At 46.2% G+C, this 22,495-nt stretch overlaps 3 protein-coding genes across 9 annotated transcripts; 1 reads left to right on the top strand and 2 right to left on the bottom strand.

The window, feature by feature from the left end:
* Positions 1-770: 770 nt before the first annotated feature.
* On the bottom strand, positions 771-3,855 carry POLR2G (RNA polymerase II subunit G). Its single transcript, XM_081152929.1, has 8 exons — positions 3,748-3,855; positions 3,509-3,618; positions 2,482-2,641; positions 1,749-1,799; positions 1,581-1,646; positions 1,404-1,475; positions 1,174-1,207; positions 771-992 (listed from the first exon to the last, which is right to left on the bottom strand). The coding sequence occupies exons 1-8, from the start codon at positions 3,757-3,759 to the stop codon at positions 979-981; spliced, it is 519 nt and encodes a 172-aa protein (XP_081009055.1). The 5' UTR covers positions 3,760-3,855; the 3' UTR covers positions 771-978.
* A 91-nt stretch (positions 3,856-3,946) lies between these two features.
* On the top strand, positions 3,947-12,667 carry ZBTB3 (zinc finger and BTB domain containing 3). 6 transcript variants are annotated; one of them, XR_014000071.1, is made up of 3 exons: positions 3,947-4,066; positions 4,239-4,535; positions 7,353-8,061. XR_014000071.1 is itself a non-coding variant. In XM_081155265.1 (2 exons), exon 2 carries the CDS (start codon positions 9,258-9,260, stop codon positions 10,809-10,811), a length of 1,554 nt encoding a protein of 517 aa, XP_081011391.1. In that variant the 5' UTR covers positions 8,698-8,733; positions 9,209-9,257; the 3' UTR covers positions 10,812-12,667. The 6 variants fall into 6 exon arrangements, 5 of the variants coding, with proteins under 5 accessions (XP_081011391.1, XP_081011390.1, XP_081011387.1 ...); XM_081155265.1 differs by lacking the exons at positions 3,947-4,066; positions 4,239-4,535; positions 7,353-8,061 and adding exons at positions 8,698-8,733; positions 9,209-12,667; XM_081155264.1 differs by lacking the exons at positions 3,947-4,066; positions 4,239-4,535; positions 7,353-8,061 and adding exons at positions 8,698-8,771; positions 9,209-12,667.
* A 2,213-nt stretch (positions 12,668-14,880) lies between these two features.
* Positions 14,881-22,094, bottom strand: TTC9C (tetratricopeptide repeat domain 9C). Of its 2 annotated transcripts, XM_081154188.1 has the most exons (5): positions 21,941-22,094; positions 21,588-21,660; positions 21,038-21,330; positions 17,830-18,012; positions 14,881-16,794 (listed from the first exon to the last, which is right to left on the bottom strand). In XM_081154188.1, the coding sequence occupies exons 3-5, from the start codon at positions 21,273-21,275 to the stop codon at positions 16,700-16,702; spliced, it is 516 nt and encodes a 171-aa protein (XP_081010314.1). In that variant the 5' UTR covers positions 21,276-21,330; positions 21,588-21,660; positions 21,941-22,094; the 3' UTR covers positions 14,881-16,699. The 2 variants fall into 2 exon arrangements, with proteins under 2 accessions (XP_081010314.1, XP_081010313.1); XM_081154187.1 differs by having other exon boundaries at positions 21,588-22,094.
* Positions 22,095-22,495: the final 401 nt, after the last annotated feature.

Genomic DNA, 22,495 nt, shown 5'->3' with positions numbered 1-22,495 from the left:
TTTTCTTTTTTTTATGCTCACCCAACGATATTTCTCCATTGCTTTTCAGAGAGAGAAGGGAGGGAGAGACATGGCTGTGAGAGACACATAAATTGGTTGCCTCCTGCATGTGCCCCGACCAGGGCCAGGGATCAAGCCTGCAGCCCAGGTACATGCCCTTGGCTGGAATCGAACCTGGGACCCTTCAGTTCCCGGGTCAACACTTCAACCATTGAGCAAAACCGGCCAGGGCTCCCCAGCTATACTATTAGTTCTTTTTAAGCGTGAGAGAAGGGAAAATACTAGGAAACTAGACTGGCACTGAGAATGGCTCCAATGGTAGTATAATTTGCTATAAGACAGACGCAACATTAGTGCCCTCCCTTCAATTAGGTCAACTTTAGACCTTAGCAAAAGGATTAGTCACATCCCCTGGGTGGCTGAGGCTAGTTGAAGCATCAGGCCAAGAAATAAGGGGCTACTGAGCAACTATACCCCAGCCTTTTAAAAAAGAGCTGTTCCCACCCAGCCGGTTTGGCTCAGTGGTTGGAGCATCGGCCCACAGACTGAAGGGTCCCGGGTTCAATTCTGACCAAGAGCATGTACCTCAGTTGCAGGCTCCATCCCTGGCCCTGGCCAGGGCACGTGTGGGAGGCAACCAATCAATGTGTCTCTCACATCCATGTTTCGATGTTTCTCTCTCTCTGTCTCTCCCCCTTCCACTCTCTCTAAAAGCAATGGGAAAAAAATCCTCAGGTGAGGATTAAAAAGAAAGAGCTGTTCCTACCAAAGAAAGAAGATAACACTTTAATGAGAACCAAGGACTGTTTATGGTTAGAACACACAGTCAAAATCTGGGAATGGAAGAGCCAGATGTCTTCTGGGACAAGGAACCTTCTTTGCCTACCCACAACAGCCAGACTAGGCCTCCGGACAAGCAGGGGAGAGTGGTAATCAGACATCCTAGGTAAAGATCAAACAAGGTAGCAGGCTCCGTGTTCAGCTCACAAGCCCTAGAACAGGAAACGCACATCAGTCAGATGCAGAGCCTGAGGCACATGTCCTGGATCTTCCAAGCAGACAGCATGACAGTTTTCTTCATCTGTGACTCAAGCATTAAATCCCACCTCCACCCCTTTTCCCACACACCCTTCTCCCAGGCAACAACCCTGGCATGCAAAATCAGGCACTTACCCAAGTAATCATCCATCAGGGAGCCGATAGCAAACTGCAGGAGGGATGGTAAAAAGGAAATGAAGCCAAGGTGAGCACAGAACTATCCTCTAAGCCCCAGCCCCAGGCCTTCTTCCCCCATCTCCTCTTTGTGGCAGAAGAGCACAAAACCCCCTGGAAGTCTAGGTGGTGAGAAATCAATAGCTCCTGGCTCTGCCTGGTGCAGTAAGGGAGGCAGGCAAGAGACTCACAATGTCATTCTTATCCACACGGGTCCCCACAATCTTCAAGCGGATCTCATCATCCTGCTGAATCACAATGTCCTGGAGAGGAGGGAACAGCATGCTCAGACACCCCCCAGCAAACACTCTCCCTCAGAGCAGCTCATTCTCTTCTCTCCTTTCTCTGATTTCTTCCTACCCACTCACTTCATCCATTGTCTTGTAACATGGTGGGTTGGAGTTAGGATCAAACTCCATCTCTGATGGGATGGACTGAAAGGAAAGTGAGACTCAGTCAGCGCTTTAAAGGGATGCTGCAGTAGATGGTCATGAATGGGTGTCTCTCCTTAGCCCGACCAGCGTGCCCAGACTTACATGTCTAGAGATGAAGCAGGACATAGGTCCAATTTCTGTGAAGAGCCCAACCTAGAAGGAAAATGAGTGACCCTCGCTTTTGCTTTTGTTCTCCAAAAGTCTTCTAAGTTTCCCATCTTTATCTGATTCCTAATGAATTCTCCATGTATTGAAACCACTCCAAACTATAACATTTGTTTTCATTTCTCTTTTTTCAAACTTTGGTGAAGAGGCGAGGCCTGGGACTTGTCAGTCACATCACCGTGGCCACTAGACTTAATTTCTCTGAGCTTAAGTTTCTATAAAAAGGGATAAAAGCACCCACCTCCCAGAGTCACTCTGAGGTTTTACACATTACCTGGTCCACAGTAATACTCAATCAGTGGAGGCTACTATCATTATGACTATTAATATATTTTTGAGAGAGAGAGAGAAATCCATCCCTGGCTCCATCCGTTGGGGCCAGGGGTGGAGCCTGCAACCAATGTACGTGTCCTTGGCCGTAATCGAACCCAGGACCCTTCAGTCCGCAGGCCGATACTCTAACCACTGAGCCAAACCAGCTAGGGCATGACCATTAATATTGACTTATATGACTCTGAGTGAGGTAGGGTGAGACCACACCATTTGACAGGTGAGAAAACTGAAGCACAAAGAAGCAACGTGGCCAAGGATACAGTTAGCAAGTGGAGTTGAGACCCACACTACATCTTCTGAGGGACCATCCCACTGCCTCCCCTATGTGTGGTCTCACCTTGTTGACCTGAGTGACAACAGCATCCACGACTTCCCCTTTAAAGGGCCGGAAAACAATGGCCTTGTACTTAACTGGATATAAGACAAAGCCTCGGCCTGGCTGGATCACACCAGCACCAATATTGTCAATGGTGGTGACAGCAATTACAAAGCCATACCTGCAAGGAAGATGACAAAGAGGAAGGCACTGTATGTGCAAGAGCCTATAAAACCATCTGCAACAAGAGTCAGTGAGCCTGGGGGTAGAAGGACAGTACAAAGGGTAAGTAGATGGCACCCCCTGCTCCCAGAGAGCTTAGTGGCCAAGAAGACAGGACACTAAATATCTATAATGCTAAACACTGCTCTCATAATTTCACAATAAATGTCCAAAAAGGCTGCAATCCTTGAGCCAAAAGACCCTCAGAATCTCCTGGTAGGAACTTATTAAAATGAAGATTTCCAGGCCTGTCCCCAGAAAATCTCAATTATGTAGTGATAGGATGAGGCTCAGGAAAGTGCATGTTCAAGAAAGGGCCCAGGTTATTCTAGTGATGGAGGCCCAAGTAATCCATAGCCTTAGGCTCATCCCAGCTCATGCACACATCACCACGAGAGTCCTCTCTGTGCAGAGCCCAGTGATGTGCCATGTCACGTCCCTGGGCATGGGGGACATAGAAAACCAGCAGAATCATAGGCGGAGAGCAGACACAGGAACGGGGATTAGACTGTGAGCTCCAGGAGGGCTGGCCTCACTCTATCTTTCACTGCATTGTTCCCAGCGACCAACACAGGACCTGGCACAAAAGACAGCTTTAGCAATGTCAGCTGAGGGGAAAACGTCTTGTGATCCAGCTTTGCAGAGGGCGCCCCAGGTACACAAAGCAGGAAGCAACTGAATGCCTGGGGCGCCTAGGAGCCTGTGAGAGGGTTCCCCAAAGTAGGTGGCAGGACCTTGCAGAATGAGTAGGAGTTGGGGTCGGGGCTGCAAAGCACAGGGCGCCGTGTGCCTATCGATCAGACGGCACAGAGCGCGCGGCACTCACTTGCCGGTGCAGGTCCCCTCCACCTCGGTGAAGAGCTTCTGCTTCACCGTGTTGAGCAGGTTGGGGCCAAAGTAGCGCGGGTGCAGCAGGATCTCGTGCTCCAGGGAGATCTACGGGGAAAGTGGGATGGAGACCGGGCACTGCAGGAAGCTGGGGCAAGAAGCGGGCCCCCTCGTCCCCGCGACCCACCTCGCTCCTCCTCGCGACCCCGCCCTCGCCGGCCCCGGTGCCCCGCTCACGTGGTAGAACATCTTCCCGGAGCAGTTAGGAAACCCGCGGAGCCCACACCTTCGCGGACCCGGCGCCTCCGCTCAACCGGAAACGCACACAGTCTCCGCAAGGCCGCTTCCGGGCCTCCGCGGACCCGATTGGGCCTCGCTGTGCGCGGAATCCACGAGGCTCCGCCCCATCCGCCCACAAGCGACCAACCCCGGGCTCTCTCACGATAACGGCGCGCAGGATAGATGCTCAAAGAATGCTTTTAAACGGAATCAGTTAATTAGTGAGAGATGGCATAAATAAAGCGCTTTAGCAGAGTGCGTCCATTGAGCACTCCAGGTAGATGGGGTCAGAATGGAGTTAAGTGGTAGGACACCCAGCTGGTGTCTGGGAATCGCTTCCATGGGGGGGAGGGGGCGGGGACAGAAGGGATGGAGGGAGCACATCGCAATTGGAGTCAGAATCATTAGTAATAAATAGTTAAAACTCATCACTTCTTTTTTCCCAACAGGTTTGCCTCCAGAACAGAGGTGTGTCTGAAAACCACCACCAAATCAAACCCAAAATGGGAAAGGCAAAGAGTGATATCAACACCGTCATTGGACACACAGATTCTGGAAGGTCTACCACTACTGGGCATCTGATCTACAAATATGGTGGGATCAACACAACAACCGTGAAACATTTGAGGAGGCTGCTGAGATGGGGAAGGGCTCCTTCCACTATGCTTGTGTCTTGGATAAACTGAACGCCGACCATGATGAGTGTGGTATCACCATTGATACCTCCCTGTGGAAATTCAAGATCAGTAAGTATTATGTGACCATCATTGATGCCCCAGGACACAGAGACTTTATCAAAAACAGGATTACAGGCACATCTTAAGCTGACTGTGCTGTCCTGATTGTTTCGGCTGGTGTTGATGAATTTGAAGGAGGTATCTCCAAGAATGGGTAGTCCCGGGAACATGGCTTACACACTGGGTGTGAAACAACTGATTGTTGGTGTTAACAAAACGGATTCCATTGAGCCACCGCCCTATAGCCAGAAGAGATATGAGAAAATTGTTAAAGAAGTCAGCACCTAGCCCTCGCTGGTGTGGTTCAGTTGGTTGGGTGTCGTCCTGGGCACCAAAGGGTTTTGGATTCAATTCCTGGTCAGGGCACACTGCCAAATTTTGGCTTAATCCCTGATAGGGGGTGTACAGGAGGCAGCTGATGGATGTGTTGCTCTCACATCGATGTTTCTGTCTCCCTCTCCCTTCCTCTCTCTAAAAGTCAATAAAAAATATTTTTTAAAAAGAAGTCAGCACCTACATTAAGAAAATTGGCTACAACCCTGACACAGTAGCTGTGGCTGTGATTGAAACACTTCCATGTAGCCTCTTTGTGTGGCTGGGCTTGTTCAAAGCATTGTGGTGGGGTTCTAAGAGCAATTATCCCCAGAGGACCAAGCAGAAGCTGTATCCCCTTTTATAACTTAGCCTCGGAAGTCATATAGCATCACATCTCCCTGGAGGTCACAATCCCTCCCAGACTCAGGTGAGAGACCTTTCCCTATGGAAGAAGCATCAACATCATACTGTGTGATGAGTATGTAGAAGGGAAGATCTTGTCAAGGCCATCTTGGAAAATATAATCTGCTGTAAGAATAGAGTCTCTGCAGCCTAGATAGTAGAGAGAAGCCCTTGTGATGATGTCTGTCATCACCTGTCTTCCAAAGATTTACACACAAGCAGCAGGTTTCAGCCCTGGAGGGTAATCTTAAGCAAGGATCATCCATGCCAGCTGCCCCTCTTCCTGGTTCTGGGCTCTTTCTATGCCACCAGTTCTTCCAATAGCTAGGATAATCCTGCCCCCAACTGAGTCCAAATCCTCTGCCCATGGGCACTACAACAACTCTAAGGACCACGTTGGCGACACTATGAAGACAGGTCTACAATAGTGATTAAGAGTGTGGCTATAAAGATGTGCCAAGATTCAATCTCAGCTCTGACTTGTATTCACTGTGTGACCTTGGCCAAATTACTTAACCAGGCTGAACCTGTCTCTTCTTCTGTCTCATAGGGATAAGAAAGGCTATTATGGAATTAGAGATTATATCTTGAGCATATTGCTAGCACTTAACAAATGCTAAATAAATGATAGATATTTTTCTAACTTCTGTGAATACACAGATACATAGAAGCAAAGCTTTTTAATCTTTTTCTTTGGGGGAAAGTTACTGCTATAAGAAAGAAATGTCTTTGGTTTTCGCTTTAAATTCCACATACAGTTTTTCATGTGCTATAATCTATCTATGCTAGTTTAACACCTCTATTCCCTAAATAAAAGCTGTTATCAAAACATAACTGATTGAATGATGCTCTAGAAAGATGTTCCTGGTATCCTGTAGCTCTGTGTGCCCCAGCTTTGAGAAGCAATGCCACCAAGCTGTGCCCTGCTTAATGGTGCTCCTGGGGGTGAGAAGCCTAAATCCAGGGCATACTTGGTTTATTAAGCTGTGGTGACCACTAGTGTGCATTGACCAGAGGGAACACCTTTTTCAGATTTTCACAGAGGTTAAAATAACTGTAATTTTAAATATCCAGATCCAGTATGCATGGCAACCCTAGAGTGTGTGAAGCACACAGTCTTTTTGCCCAAACTCAAACTCATCTTCATCTGATCCCTTTTGCACCTATAAAAACACGATTGTTTTAGCTTCCCAAACAGCCCGTGTTCCTTACTGCTTAACAACTCCAGCAACCCTCTTCCCTACAAGGGGTTTTTCCTCCAGTCCCCAGCTTTAAATACCATCTACATGCCAATGACACTCCCAACATATATCTCCAGCCCCAACATTTCCTTGATCTTCAGGCTCACAAGTCTAACTGGCTAAGGGGAATCTCTACATAAAGGGTGAAAAACAGAACTCTCAAATTTTCTCTCCATGGTCCCCATCTCAGAAGATGGTTCTTTCAGCCACGTCATTGCTCATGCTAAAATTCTGGCCATTGTTCACTCCTTTTTTTCTCTTGTTCCTCAATCTCCTTTTTTGTTTTTTGTTTTTTCCCCTCCATTTTTTTTATTGCTTTGAGAGAGGAAGGGGGAGGAAGAGAGAGAGAGAGAGAAACATTGATGTGTTGTCCCACTTACGATGCATTCACTGGTTGATTTTTTTTTTAAATATATTTTTATTGATTTCAGAGAAAGGAAGGGAGAGGAAGAGGTAGAAACATCAATGACGAGAATCATCAATTGGCTGCCTCCTGAACACCTCCCTTACTAGGGATTGAGCCTGAAACCTTGGCATGTGCCCTGACTGGGAAACAAACCAAGGCCCCCAGATTCATGGGTCGATGCTCAACTACTGAGCCATGCTGGCTGGGTAATTGATTCTTGTATGTGCCCTGACAGGAGATCAAACCTGAGACCTTTGCGTATCAGGACAACACTCTCACCAACTGAGCTACTCAGCCAGGGCCGTCGTCTCCTAACTTAATTTTAGCAAATTCTGTTGATCCAGCACTTCTCTCTGGCTCTACCACCACTACCCTTGTGTAACCACCATCATTTCCTGTGAAACTATTTCCTTAGCTTCCTCCCTGCTCCCGCCTTGATACCCCATGGTCATTTCTCCACAGATAAGCCAGGATAAGCCTTTAAGAGCAAGAATCATATGAGAACACTTCCCTGCTTAAAACCCACGAATGGGTTCCCATTACACTCAGAACAAGATACAAACGCCTCACTGTGGCCCATGCAATCCCATGCCTGCCCATCGGTGTGAGGCCAGATTTTCTGCATAGAATCAAAATATCTCTTAATGGCTTGAAAACAGAAGCAGACGTGTGAATCCCACTATCTTCTATTAAGCCGGTCATTAAAAATTCTTGGAAAAATGTAAAGCAATGCCACTATTTTCACTACACGTTTTCTGGTTTTGGAAAATAAAGTGAATTTTCATTAAAAAAATAAAAATGTTACTTATGTTCGTTTTAATTCCTATGCGATAAATATTGTGTGGCTTGCAAGAATATCTTGAGGTGGGGTCTCGAGCTGAGGCCAGCGAGGCCTGCGTGTCTCCAGCGTAGGGGTGGCAGGAAGGTGAACTGCTCCTAATCCTGGTAGGTCTGGCTGGAGGGCTTGGCTGCAGAACGGAGTGGAGATGCCAGCGTGCGGGCCGAGGGGGTGAGAGCAGTGGGTGACAGGCACTGAATCAATCCTGGTAACCCTGCCAACACGTTGCTCTGGTCAGAGAAAAGGCAAGTATCACTAACTCCCGCCTTACAGCCCTTTCCTTTGTCTAGGGACTGTCGGATTTCTTCAAAAGTGGCCATGCTCTTTCCTCTCCTGTCCTGGGGTATTTTAGGGCCTTGAGCCCACCCACTCCCTTCCTATCAGCACTTGTCCAGTGTGCCTCAGGCAGAGGGGACACTATAGAGTGCAGGCTAAGGACGATGGCAGCATTCACGCAGCTGCTGGTTCCCTGGTACCGCCATTACTGCGTCAGGAGCCCGATCAGACCGCGGGGAGCGAAGCAGTGGGGCACCTCCAAATTTCTGAGGGTGTAAGGAACCTTCAAGAGACAACTGCAGTTCACAGAGGGGTAGCTATTGCCCACGGTTGCGGCAGAGCCGGGTCCAAAACCCGGGCCCCCTGAGCACCACACCAGTTTGTTGGCTCTCTAGCTCCCGGTCACCCTGTAGCTGACGCAACACAATACTCTGCGCGGAGAAGGGCCCCGCGCCCCGCCGCGAGCTCGACGCGCTCGGCTCCCCAGAGCAGCGTCCCCGCTCCAGGTAGATAGAGCAGCTCAGCCAATCCAGAGGGCTCTGAGGCAGAGAAGGCGGGACGAGGAAGAAAAGTTTAGGACAGGAACGCCAGCCAATCCGGCGCCTAGTGTCTGAGCGACGGCCACCGGTATCCACTTGGAAACGCCGCTCAGAGACGGAGGGTGGCCAGTGGACAGCGAACCAATCCGAGACAAGGGAAGGCAAACTTGAGCCCGTTGCATCTGAGGAGGTGGGAAGGGGCGGAGTTCGCCCAGAGACTGCTCGGTGGTGGGTGAGGGATCAGCTTTCTCTGCTAGTTCCCACCCTAGGGCTTCTTGGCCCCTGGAATGCGAGAGAGAGGCTCAGGGAGGTCCCGGAGTGGGGCGTAGAGGTATCGCCCGGGAAGGCCTGGGAGCGAAAGAGACTCCTAGTTGGAAGAGCTGCTGGAAGCCACCGGGTGGGCATCGAGGAAGCGGAGGCTGGTTAGGGGGAGGGACTTCCGGGGCGGGGCTTGTTAACTGGGTGGGGCCTGTGTTCAGGTTAAGTTAGGGGGCGGGGCTAAAAGAAGACCACTGGTTGTGACCTAAGAGAAAAAGATAGTAACTTAAGTGAGCGTTTTGGAGTCAGGACGGTGTTGCTAGAGGTTTGGGGGTGGCAGATGATAGGGCTGATGTTAAGGTTTGTGGGGAGGTTACCAGCCCTAACCCACTGTCCTCTCTTCCCAGGGAACCACTGGTGGGGACCTCTCTAGGGACTTTCCCTTCGTGGGGTGCTATGGAGTTCCCAGAGCACAGCCAGCAGCTGCTGCAGAGCCTTCGAGAGCAGCGTTCCCAGGGTTTTCTTTGTGACTGCACCGTGATGGTTGGTAGCACCCAATTCTTGGCCCATCGGGCTGTGCTGGCCTCCTGCAGCCCATTCTTCCAGCTTTTCTACAAAGAACGGGAACTGGACAAAAGGGATCTGGTGTGCATCCACAACGAGATTGTCACGGCCCCAGCCTTTGGGCTGCTTCTGGACTTTATGTATGCTGGCCAGCTGGTACTGAGGGGGGATACCCCTGTGGAAGACGTGCTGGCAGCTGCCAGCTACTTGCACATGAATGACATCGTCAAGGTGTGTAAGCGGCGTCTGCAAGCCCGGGCCCTGGCAGAGGCAGACAGTACCAAGAAGGAGGAGGAAACCAGCTCACAGCCCCCTAGTTTGGAATTTTTGTCCAACACTTCCCGTGGCCCTCAGCCCTCCTTGGCATCTGCTGAAACATCAGGCCTTTGGGGCAAAGGGGAATGGAAAGGCCCTGCTGCTTCTTCACCTACTGTATGTCCTCCAGATGAGCCACCAATCCCCGCTGGGGCTGACACAACACAGCCTGGCGTGGAGGTTGACTCACTGCATCTACGGGCACCTCCTCCACCAGTGGCTGATGTCTCCCTTGCCAGCCCCAGTAGTTCCACGGAGACCATTCCGGCAAACTACTTCTCTTCCAGCCTCCCAACAGTTTCAGTGGAGCCACTGGCTCCCCTTGATGTGGGTTCTGAGAGTCTGAGGGTGGTGGAACCAAGGGGTACTGGAGGACCATTGCAAGGCTTCTATCCCCCAGCTTCGGCTGCAGCCCCAGTCCCAGCCCCAGTTCCATCCCAGGCTCCAACCCCAGCAGAAGCTGAGCTGGTCCAGGTGAAAGTAGAAGCTATTGTGATTTCCGATGAGGAGCCCGATGTGTCAGAGGAACAGCCTCAGGGGCCTGAGGGACTGTTCCCACCTGGAGGGGCAATGTATGGTGGACAGCCCCCCCAGCCGGAGGCTTTTGAGGAGCCACGGGCAGCAGGATTGGAGGAGGTGGGGCCAAGTGACCACTTTCTGCCCTCAGATTCTCACCTACCCTACCATATGCTGCCAGGTCCAGGGCAGTATCATCGAGGATTGGTGACCTCACCCCTGCCTGCACCCCCCACCCTGCATGAGCCACTTTACCTGCCTTCTGAATATGAAGCAGCCCCAGGAAGCTTTGGTGCTTTTACTGAGGATGTTCCCACTTGCAAGACATGTGGGAAGACCTTCTCATGCTCTTACACATTACGGCGACATGCCACAGTGCACACACGTGAGCGACCCTATGAGTGCCGCTACTGCCTGCGCAGCTACACACAGTCAGGGGACCTGTACCGCCACATCCGCAAGGCTCACAATGAGGACCTGGCCAAACGCAGCAAACCGGATCCAGAGGCTGGCCCCCTCGTAGGAGTGCAGCCCCTCCCTGGCTCCCCTACAGCAGACAGACAGAACTCTGGTGGAGGGCCACCCAAAGATTTTGTACTTGGCCCGAAAAACTAATATCTGGGGAAGCACCAGCTGATGCTTGGGCCTGCTCTGGCATTGTTCGGGCAACACAGAAGGTTGGCAGCATCTCCTTTCCCCTGCTGGGTGACAGAATGGATTCTGCCCAGGCAGAGGGTTCCTCCGGTCCTTTTCTTTACCCAGCCAATTAGCAGGACCTTAGGGGCGGAGCATCTCTCCAAGGGCACTGGGAAATTTCCTGGGTGTAATCCTTTCTCACTCTGCGTTCTGGATCATAAAGCTAGCAGTGAAAGTATCTCATTGAACTGGTGTTGGCTGGTTTCTTCCACAAACCTGCATGACTCCTGGCTCTTTCATTCCTCTCCTCTAGGTCTTTTAAGAATATAGACATCTGTATTTTGGGTAGGGGTGGGAATCAGGTTGCTTATGAGGAAAGAAGTGACATAGGCAGAGGGCAATGTAGACTTTACTTAGGAAAAGTATACTAATTAGGGAATCTTCCACAATTATGGTTTGTTGTTGTAGCGAGTTCCTGTGTACTAGGCTGTATTAGGCATTTCATATAAATACTCATTTAATCCTCAATAACTTTATGAGGTATTAGCCACCCTTTTCCCATCAATAAGGAAACTTGAAATTCAAAAATTAAAGTTAACTTGTTCAAGGTCACAGAGCTAGTTAAGGGGGAAGCTGGGATTTGAACCATGACTTGTGACTTAAAACACCATGCTCACTATGCTGTTTTAAAAATTGTTGAAAATGTTCACTGAGAACTATGAGTTGCTTTCTTTTCTGTCCTTTTGACTGTTTGGCTTTGTGTCCTTACCTCTTTACCACTGTTTTCCACATAGAAAGACCTTCGCTTGGCTGTTTCAACAACAGATACTGTGTTGATGACTTGAAATTTTTGCCTACACGTCGTAAATATGAATTGAGGTCTCTGAGAAATGGAGAGGCAGAGGGCACTAAGCCCTGTGGTATAGGTTTGTTGGGGGAGGTTGAGGGCTTTTGGTGTGGAAATGATGGGTGCTTGGGAAAACTAAAGAAACTCCAGATGAGAGCGTCATACTTAAAGAGTGTGGTGACAGCCGAGAGAGGTGAAATTACTCATGTATGGTCACACAGATAGTTGACAGTAGAGAAATGGAGAGTTTGGGGCGTTGATGTAGGATGCGGGGAAAGTTCTAGAAATGTAAGAAGGTTCTGCTCCTGTCTGGTAGAGAATTCTGCTGTAGGATGGACGAGAGGGCTCCCTACAAACCCTTCTCTCCGGTGTATGAGTTAGTGCAAAAAAGGCAGGAAGGAAATTTTAGGTGAAAATATGAGTAAATTTTCTGAATTTCTTTTCTCTGTTTTGGATTTGTCTGTCATAATCAGCACTGTGAATTCTTACTAGCAAGCTGCTGTTTTTGAGTTTGAGGAAGGAGACAGAGCTGAGCATTGAAGATTTGGCCAAAGAAAGCTCCTTATCTGGGGCATTATAGGAAACAAAAGTTGATGCTTAACATGTTCATGGCTGAAAGAGTGAATTCTACACTTTTCACTTTCCTTGTGTTGGAATAACCTTTTGGTTTATTTTTCAAAAGGCTAATTTTATTTATGCTAATACATCATGACCTTAACTCCTTGGTGAAACAAGGCAAGATACACATACATGCATATAATAGCTATTCTAGCTGAGTGGAGCCTTTTCCAAAGTCTTTCCTAGAGTAAATCAAAATGCCTAAAAACAATCAGTTGCTTTTAAACGGATGAATTTTATGGTATATGAATTATATATGGGGGCGGGGGGGATCGGTTGCCTTAGAACATGAGTTCCTAAAAGCAAGACATAATAAATGTGTTCACGTGTATATAATTTCTCTAGAGGGTCTGAAGAACACTAACCGTTGTTGCTGTCTCAGCCACCCTTAATACCTAACTAAGGAGGATCCTGTTACTTGGTGTAAATCTCCTGAAGAGTAAGCATGTAAGCATTTGCTTTCAGTTCCCAGCGTAAGATGCATTCTTTTTTTTTTTTTTTTTTTAAGAGAACAGTGACTGCCAGTGCATTTATGCTCATGAAGTTTTTTTCTTTTTTTTTTTTTAATATATATTGATTTTAGAGAGAGGAAAGGAGAGGGGGAGAGAGAGAAACATCAATGATGAGAGAGTCATCGGCTGCCTCCTGCACGCCCCCGACTGGGGATCGAGCCCGCAACCCGGGCATGTGCCCTGACCGGGAATTGAACCCCGATCACCTGGATACTAGGTCAACACTCAACCGCTGAGCCACGCCTGGCCTGGCTGCTTTCTTTTTTTTTTTTAATTAAAGCAGTTGGCACACAATATTATATTAGTTTTAGATATGAGATGCATTCTTCACTGGTTGGTGGCAGTTGGAAATTTTCAAGTATTTAATGCAGCAGCTAACACAATTAAGGCCACTGTTGCCTCACTTGATATACCTGCTGGATGCTAGGAACAGTGTATGTCAGTCTGTGGAGTGTGCTCAAGAGAATTATCTTTAGTATTCACTGTTTTTGATGGTCTGTGCCATCCACAGATTCAAGGAGCCACATGTCAGCTCATCTAACCGCTAGTCCAACACTGATCCCCTTTTGCCAGTTGTTAAACCTGTTTGAAAGGGAACTCACTGTCCCCCAAGGGAACCTATTTGTATTGTTGATAGCTCTAATTGTTGGATAATACTTCCTTCTACTGAGCCAAAATCAACCTCCTTTTATGGGGAGGGGAGGGGACAGGCCAGGCCCCAGCCTATTAAGAGTTTCACCCTGAGGGGAACGGGTCATTGGGGAGAAAAAGGGACATCTGTAATACTTTAAACAAAAATTAAAATTAAAAAAGAAAAAAAAAAAAAAAAAAAAAGAGAGTTTCACCCTGAGGAATTTCTTGCTTTTGAGCTATAAGCTCGCTTGGTTTTCAGACAACCACTCTTTTCTTTCCAGCCTTAAAGATTTATTTCTAATTTAGGATTTCCTTTCTTTTCCTAATGGGCTATTTTGTGCCTTCACTTGGTGCTAATGCCTCTTCAGTTGCCAGACTACTGGCCAAGCTCAGTTTCACAAAACACCAATTCTGCCCATCTCACACTGGATTTTGATTTAATTTTTCCAAAGCCAATGTTTACAAAGATGATTTACTTCGGCATATACTAATACGTTTTTAGTGTGAAATATATTTATTTATTTTTGACAAACGATATGCTGTGCCCTAAAGTGCCCCTCCCAATTTTATCAGTAAGCAATTTCAGTATATGCTTCTAAAATAAATCTTGAAAACAAAAGACCAAATATATTATCATGCTCAATAAAACTGACAATAATTTTTGTTCAAATTTCCCTGATTGTCTCATAAACTTTTGGAATCAGAATCCAAATTCCAAGGTTTTTGGAACACTGTGCCAGGAACCGGGAAGAGACCAATATATACATATTTTTTCTATTATTTCAGTCTCAAACTTGTTTTTTTCAAATCAGAATCCAAAGTAGAGTCACACTTATTTGGTTGACTTAAGACTTTTACTCTATAGGTTCCCCTCTCTTTGACCTTGCAATTTACTATTGAAGAAACTGAGTTACTTGTCTTAGGGTTTCACAGTCTAGAGTTTGCTATTTACATCCCCATAGTATCATCTAACATGTTCCTCTGTCCAAAGGCTCCTTTAAAAATACATATTTAAATAACATTTAAATAGTAATATAGGTAGTATGTGGTTTTGGCAAAATTATAAAGGGGGTGGGTGTGAGTTCGGAAAACACTGTTCGAAACTGTCTCCTATGTGCCCAAGTGTAAACCTTCCCATCTGCCATGCTTTCTCTTCAATCAAGCCCTGGAATCCCATGAGGAGACCTTTAAGGACCGAAGGTGAGCAGCCTCCCCCTCCACAAACTTCCCAGCAGAGATATTTTGGTACCTCTGGATGATTCCTTCAGGATATGGGCTTCCCAGACCTCCAGACCCAATCAGACTGCCTGCCTTGCTCCACTTTCCTGCTCAGTAACATCTCCTTTAGGAGCTGGCCTTGGAAAAAAAGACTAGAATGTGAGCCTGACTCCTTTGTCTCTCAGCAGTGCTAATAAAATGATGAGTACAATAAATTTCTAAAATTCATTCTTAAATATCAGTTTTATTTTTTCCTCATTGATGCAGAAAATAGCTCACTGTAACACTGTCTTGAACACACACACACACACACACACACACACACACACACACAAATCGGAAAGCAAAAACAGCCCAAAACAAACAAAACATGCAACCGTGACAAAATTTTGTCAACAATCTAGATTTAGAAATTTAAGAGGCTTGGAAAGGGAATAAAATATTCTACTTTTGTTAGTTCTACCCTTGGACTTCATTAAGATGATTTGGTAGAAAAACTTTTTTTTTTATATGTCTTTATTGATTTCAGAGAGAAGAAGGGAGAGGGAGAGAGAGAAACATCAATGATGAGAGTCACTGACCGGCTGCCTCCCGCACGCCCCTGACTGGGGGCGGAGCCCGCAACCCGGGCCTGTGCCCCGACCGGGAATCCTAGGCCCGTGCTCAGCTGCTGAGCCACGCTCGGCCGGGAGAGAAAAGCTTTCTGTTGTAAGCTGACGGTTGCATTATTTAAGGGAATAGAGAGGCACAGAGGAGCCTATTTCACTGGGAGACGGAGTTAGTGATAAAGGAAGAAGAACTTAGGTATATTTGGCAAGACTAAGGTTTTTCCTTCCGCAATCTGCGGTTCTATGATTGCTAGTGACGCGCGCACCAGCAGCAGCTCCCGCAGGAGGCCGTGCTGTGCGGCCCTCTGCTCTGCAGGGCTCCTACACTGCGGGCCTAGTCACACGTGGGTGGGCGGACGGGGGCTCCCGGCTGGGGAGCCGCCTGCTGAGCCCTGATGGCATCAGATCCGCAGCCTGCACTCGCGGCCCAACGCAGCTTCCAGAAAGTTCTGAAACAGTGCTTAAAAGGCACTAAGGAAGGAGAACCCGTTCTCAACTGAGCTCTGGCAAAATACAAAGTGACAGGTAAAGAACAGACTTATGTTTTTATCCTGCTCTTCTATGGTACTGTTTCTAGGAGACTTAGTAATCTGTCTTTCCTAAGTGTTTCAGAGAAACAAGCATACTATAGCTACACACTTATTAAAAACTAAACTGTTTACTTGGGTGGGTTTGTAGCATGAGGGCAGAAGGGTTATTAAATAAATACTTAAATGCTGGGCTCCAGAGATCTTAAAATAGAAGAGTTTAATGAAAAATTAAATAAGTCTGCTACATTAATGATTTGAATATAAACAAGAGCAATGAGTAGAAATTAACAAAATAGGAACCAGATACTTTTTTTTGTAGGGGAAAAAAATCTGAATATAGGTGGAATATTAAGAATAAGGAATTAATGTAATCAAACACGGTTAATTTCAAACCTTTCATTTTAAGACATGTAGGCCCAATTTATAACTGTCTAGTTTCACAAAAGAAATATATTGTCCCATTTGTGGTCTGTATAACTTTGGCTTTGGGCAACTGAGGAGACAAAGGAAGAAACCCCTTCCTGTCTATCATTAGTTCATCCTCCGCTAGCCTTCTCCTCTGTGTATGAATACACCTAACAGCACCTATCATTCAGATCTATGCCACGGGTAGGATTCATTCCACCCATAGCTAATGAATATTTTCTGGTTGCATTTCTCAGGGCAAATGTCCCCAAGAACACCATGTATTAAAGGCTGCACAAATATATAGACGGACAGACAAAAAAAAAAAAGGGCAGGCTGTGTAAGTAGTTAAAGAGTTTGTGCAGAACTAGAAACAAGACAGAAAGCCACCTGCGTCAGAGGTATGGGGCTAATTTCTCTTGTGAGGCTCAGGTTTCACTTGATGGGTCTTTAATGGTTCACCTAAGTTCAAGTGAAGAAACATCCTTCTTCTCTGTTAACCAAACATGCCCAGGTAGAGCTGCTTCTCTTTCCGATGGTAGCTACTGAGTTCCGACTGTGTTAGCTGCAGGTACCGCCGGACATTGGCATCTTAGAGGAGGTCGAAGAAGGCAATTAGAGACAGTCAGACCATAATCTCACCTCAGGGCAGAAGACTGTTAATACACTTCCATTGTTTAAAAATCATTCTAAGATCTAAATATATCACAACAATTCCATGCACCAGTAAATCTCATTAATACCACTTTGGATTTCTGAAAAATCTCTGTACAGGTCTGGGCTGGCTGCTAATTTTATAATGAAAGGGAGTTTGAAGAAATAGTTATTGCCACAGCCGAGCTGCTAAAGATATTATACTTGGGTGACAGTTAATCTATGTACTTGAAGGTAAGGAACATGAACAAGTGGCTCATATTTTATATCTTTATGAATTCACAGTAGTTTTCTCATTCAGTTAGTGAGATCTTACTATAATGCTATAATGTTTGGGGACCCTCTACTTCTAGCATCTAGCAGTTGCTCTAAGCCAGAATGCAAACAGGAAGAAAATTTTCAGTGCTGAACCACCAACACAGGAACGAGTCCGCCATCCCCACCCGGGGCCACCTGCTTCACAATATCCTTTTTGCCTTGGAAACAAAGTACCAAGTGTCAGATTCCCTCTCAGTAGGCCTTTCTCTAGGTCATACCTGGGGTTAGCTGAGCTAAATAAACTGACTAAGCAAAAGCCAGACCCCAGCTGGAGAACTGGCAGAAATGAGGATTATTAAGTGTATTCATTGGAACCTATTTCAGTCACCATGTAGGAATTGTAACTTGAAAAAACAATGTATTAAAATCTCTTCCACTGGGGGAGGAGGGGGAATTATATATGTGTGCCCGTTTAAGCATAAAGATTTCTGGAGGGTATACAATATTGCTTTCCTATAAAGATAAGAATACAAGAGTAAAAGGCCCGTTCATTGTAGACTTTTATACTTTTTGAAGTTTGAACCATGTGAACGTATTGTTACCTATTCAAAACATTCAATAAATTGAAAAGGTAAAATAAAAACCCCTTCCACAGCTCCCCCCTTTAAAGGACACCTTCCTTGTCTTTCCCACTTCAATCCCCTTCCCTCTTACCTTTTGGCTGCCTATTGACAGCAGCCAGGAGGTAGTGTCGAGCTTGGTCATAGTCCTGCAGGTGGAAAAAGGCCACTCCAGCCCGATACAAGGCCTTGGCATTATCAGGCTGTCGTTCCAGGACTTTCTGACTATATTCTTTCACTCGTTCATAGTTTACTGGCTCCATCTGAAGGAGACAAGCTAATGTGGCCAAATGAAAGGAAGAGAGAAGAGGGAGGAGGGCCTTATTATATTAAATTCCATTTGTCAACTCAAGACAGCACCGAGCACAGAATGGTATCAACAACATTCCCTTATCCAACAAATAAATGTGTCTGCCATGTGCCAGACCTTCTTCTAGGCATGGGATGCAGCAGTGAATAAAAGCTTTACATACCTTCAATCTACTCAATATCTACCAAATGCCTACTATGTACCTAATGTTGGGTTATAACGGCCCACCTATAAAATTAGTAAGAATATACCTAAAAATTTATTTAAACCTCTTCTTCACTGTGTCTCTTCTGCCCAAGGCTCTCTGTCTTGAATCTCCCATTTCACCACAATTCTTGTACTGCAGCTTTGTTAACAGTCATGGTTGCCATTAATTGTGTGAGGCAACAGCAAGCACTGTGCTGTGTGCTTTTTTAATCTTCTCTCCCACTCTGGGAAATCAGTATGTGTTACTACCTCAGTTTAATGGATGAAGAAATCGAGGCTCAGAGAGGTAAAGTAACTTGTCCAAGATCCCGCAGCTTCTAGGTGGAATGAGTAAGAAATTTGAATCGAGGACTTTGTAACTCCAAAATCATCATCATTTTCAATGATGCCATATTACTTCACTAATTTCTTGGATGACTTAATGGCACCTCAAAATACAAACCTGTTTAGGAGGCAATGATCAGGTCAACCTTCTGCCCCTTTATAATCAAGACGGGAAATGTTTCCCTATTTTATAACGGTGGGAATTAAACATAGTATTATTACATCATAGTGCTGAGAAGAACAGAGAATCAGGGCTAATGAGAACATTAAAGGGCTGATGTTTGCATTCCTTCTACAACATCCCCACCAAGTGGTCAAATGGTTTATACTTAGATATTCCCCCAGATTAGTGGTCAATTAATCCATCACTACAGCTTCACTCATTCATCCGACAACTAGTTATGGCACACTGACCATGTGCTAGGCAGAGCTAAGACAGACATCTTGATGAGTAAACAAACTTTGCATCCTAGTCCCCAAGTAGTAGGAATATACAATAAACAAAAGCGTGTTATAAGCGGTTAATAAGTAAAAATTGTTAATTCAGTGAGTCTTTGTGGAGAATCTAACAAGTACCCATAAGCTGAGACTTTACAGATGGCTGAGCGATAGTCTCTGCCTTCAAGTTCACCTGGAGAGTCAAGATATTTACAGGTACCCATCTCTACAACATCTCATTCCTTAATTTCTGGTCAATTCCATAATATGTACCCTGTTCCCTAATGGAACCTCAAAATACAAATCTGTTTAGGAAGCAATGTTGAGGTCAATCCTCTGCCTTTTTGTAATGAAAAAGGTAAACGTGCCATATTCTGCAATAAGAACTTAAGTTCTGGAATTAAGAATTGCCTAGGTTTAATTTTAGTTCCACCACTTACCAGCTGTTTCTTTCCTTAAATTTACCTCAAAGGATTGTTGTGACACTTAAATATGTATAAAGGGCTTAAACAGTGTCTTCCCAGGGCATTTCGTGTCAGCTCAATGGGCCCCTCCCTGACCACTCTTTAAAAGTGAACACTCCTGCCCTAGCTGGTTTGCTCAGTGGTTAGAGTGCCCTTCCTCAGACTGAAGGGTCCCTGGTTAGATTCCAGTCCAGGGCATGTGCCTGGGTTGTTGCAGCCTCAATCCCCCGCCCCAGTCCGGGCACGTGGGGGGGCAACCAATCAATGTTTCTCTCCCTTCCACTCTCTCTGAAAAGCAATGGAAAAAAATATCCTCAGGTGAGGATTAAAAAAAAAGAGAAAAAAAAGTGAACACTCCCTGCCTATGGCACTCACTATCCACAGTACTTACCGTTTTCTAAAAATTATATATGTTACTTTTGTTGTTAATTGTCCATCTCCCTTACTTGAATGAGACCAAGGATCCTTGGCACCGAATACAAATTGTTGAATTGGAACGTTAACTACCATAATTACTATTTTTGTTACTTAAGTCCAAGGGTAGCACTGGACATGCACTGTAAAAAAGCTAGATTTTTCACCAAACCATAGCTGATGAGTATTACTGTAAAAAAATTCAAAGTCACTTTTAAACAATTATAAAGTGTAAAAACTATTTCTAATAATTTCTATGGCCTCAACTTGGACTGTTAGAATGTTTTAATATACTTCAAAATAATTTAATTAGCTCCATGGTTAGTTTGCCCACCATAGAACAGACCTAAGAAGTCTCCTTTCTTTTAGCAGATTAATCCTAGTGATACTAACTCTTGACATCCATCTCTTCACCCAAGGCCATATGAAAATGGAAGATACTAGTCATCCAAGTTACCATTCAGCTGACTTATAGGTTGGAGGAAAATGAGGAAAAACCATCCAAAGCATCTACTATGGATGACTTATACCAGCTGAAGCAAGCACTCTTTCTTGTATTTTAAATATATTTTTAAAAATGCCTTCAATGTAAACTCAGTATTTTCTCCATTGCATGCAAAATTCCCTAAACCCATCAGCATCACCTGGGAGTTGGTTAGAAAATGAAAATAAATAGTAAGCATCACCTCAGACCCATTAAATTGGAATCTCTGGGCATGGGGCTCAGGAATTGTGTTTAACAAACTCTCCAGGTGAAGTTTGAGAACTATCACGCTACAGAAACTCAATTAGAGCCCTATAAATTGGAAATATATTTTAATTTGAAAAGGGGTTTTATAAATTTTATTTATTGATTTTAGAGAGCAAGAGACAGAAGAGGGGAGAAAGACATGGATTTGCTGTTCTGCTTACTTATGTATTCATTGGTTGATTCTTGTATGTGGCCTGATGGGATCCAACCTGCATCCTTGGCCTATCAAGACCACGCTCTAACCAAATGAACTACCCAGCCAGGGGAAATATATTTCAACTCATGGCAGAATAACCAAAAGAGAGCAGAAAAGCCCGTCAGTGCTTTTCCCAACGTGGACAGATTTTCGTGTACCTGCCTGGATACTCTACCCACCCTTCGGCCCTGTTCTTACCAGCTAGATTGTTGTAGCAGTCTGTCTGGGTGGTGTGCAGTATGTTTTCTTGTTCGGGTGTGAGAGCCGGGCCCTGAGGTCCTAGATCAGGTATCGGGGAGGGCAGACTGGGATCCAGACCCCGCAGCTGGAGCAGAGCTCGATGGTACCTACTCACAGCATCTCGGTACTTCCCTTCCCGGTAACGCTGGTTTCCTTTCTCCTTGTACAGCTGAGCCTCCTGCAGGCGCTTCTCCATAATTCTGTCGCCCAGTGGTCTTGCGGAATTGGGAAGTGAAAGAGCAACTGAAGCTCTGGGGGTGGGAGCAAAATTACTGATTTTGGTGGCTGATTTAAGGCAGGAAATTACCCTTCTCCAGGAGGCCCTCCAGGGAATGAGCTTTGCTTGTTTCTACCACAGCCCTTTCCTTTCTTCTCTGCAGTATTTTTCAATCTCTAGTAGTGCAGGAAACTAATCAGTGAGAGGATGTGGGACTAGTAACGCCACAGATCGAGTTTTCTAAACAGAGGAGTCTGGAGTGAGGAGACCCCGAAAAGGCAAAGGACTCACTGAGGAATTGTGGCAGGCGCGCGAACGCCGGCGGAATTGGCTTCCTCCTTTCTTTTGGACACACCTCCCTGACCTGGAAGTGGAAGAAAGTAGGCGGGGAAAATTGCTAAGAGACGTTTAAAGGGCTTGCCCCCATGCCAGCTCTTTATTCGCACGTATTCAAGAAGCATTCGTTGACGTCTGTGCCAGGAGCTGGGAAACCGAGGTGAACGTGGTTCGTGCACCGCAGCCCAAAGGCCGTGACTGACCCGGCCGCAGAGCAGCTCAGCTGCAAATCCTCCAAGCCCCGCGGCCAGCCCCCTGCCCTCTGCAAATGCCCAAGCCTCGAACTTGCGCCCTGGGTTTCGGGTTACCGGTGGGAGCAGCCAGAGGGCGAGGGCCGGTCTCTTGACAGTTTGTTGTCTAAAGGGTCGCGCGCATTGCACCATGTGGCCCAATCAGAAGCGGCCCCAGAAAAGTAATCCCGCAGAAACGACCCCGCCTTTCCAGCCCCCTGCAGACCAACCCGGAAAAAAAAAAAAAAAAATCCCGTGGCAACTTCACCAATAGGAAAAATTCGGACGATCATGGATGACCAATCAAAATTGCAGATGACGATTCAAGTTGGCCAATAAACTAGCTAAAAGGCGAGGTCTGGACGTTGTTGCTAGGTAGACGTTAAGGGATTGGGGGGCGGGGCCAGAGGTTACTGTATTTCTTGGTTTTGGAGAGCCCTTTGGTCTACTAATCAGAAAGAGAGTTACTAGGAGGCTTTCACTTTGCAACAGCTTCCCTTCTGGATTTTTTTTTTTTCAAACTCTCAAGAAGCTGCTGCATGCATAGACAGTAGGAAAAGAGACTAGCGAGCGAGTCCCAAGACTAAAGCGCGATCGGAAGGCAGGAGTGAGGGTGGTGACGGGATGGGAGGG

This window comes from Miniopterus schreibersii, assembly GCF_964146895.1.
Source record: "Miniopterus schreibersii genome assembly, chromosome: 12".
Lineage (NCBI taxonomy): Eukaryota > Metazoa > Chordata > Mammalia > Chiroptera > Miniopteridae > Miniopterus > Miniopterus schreibersii.
Note: the sequence above shows the minus strand (reverse complement) of the source record. Positions and strands in the feature narration are given on the sequence as shown.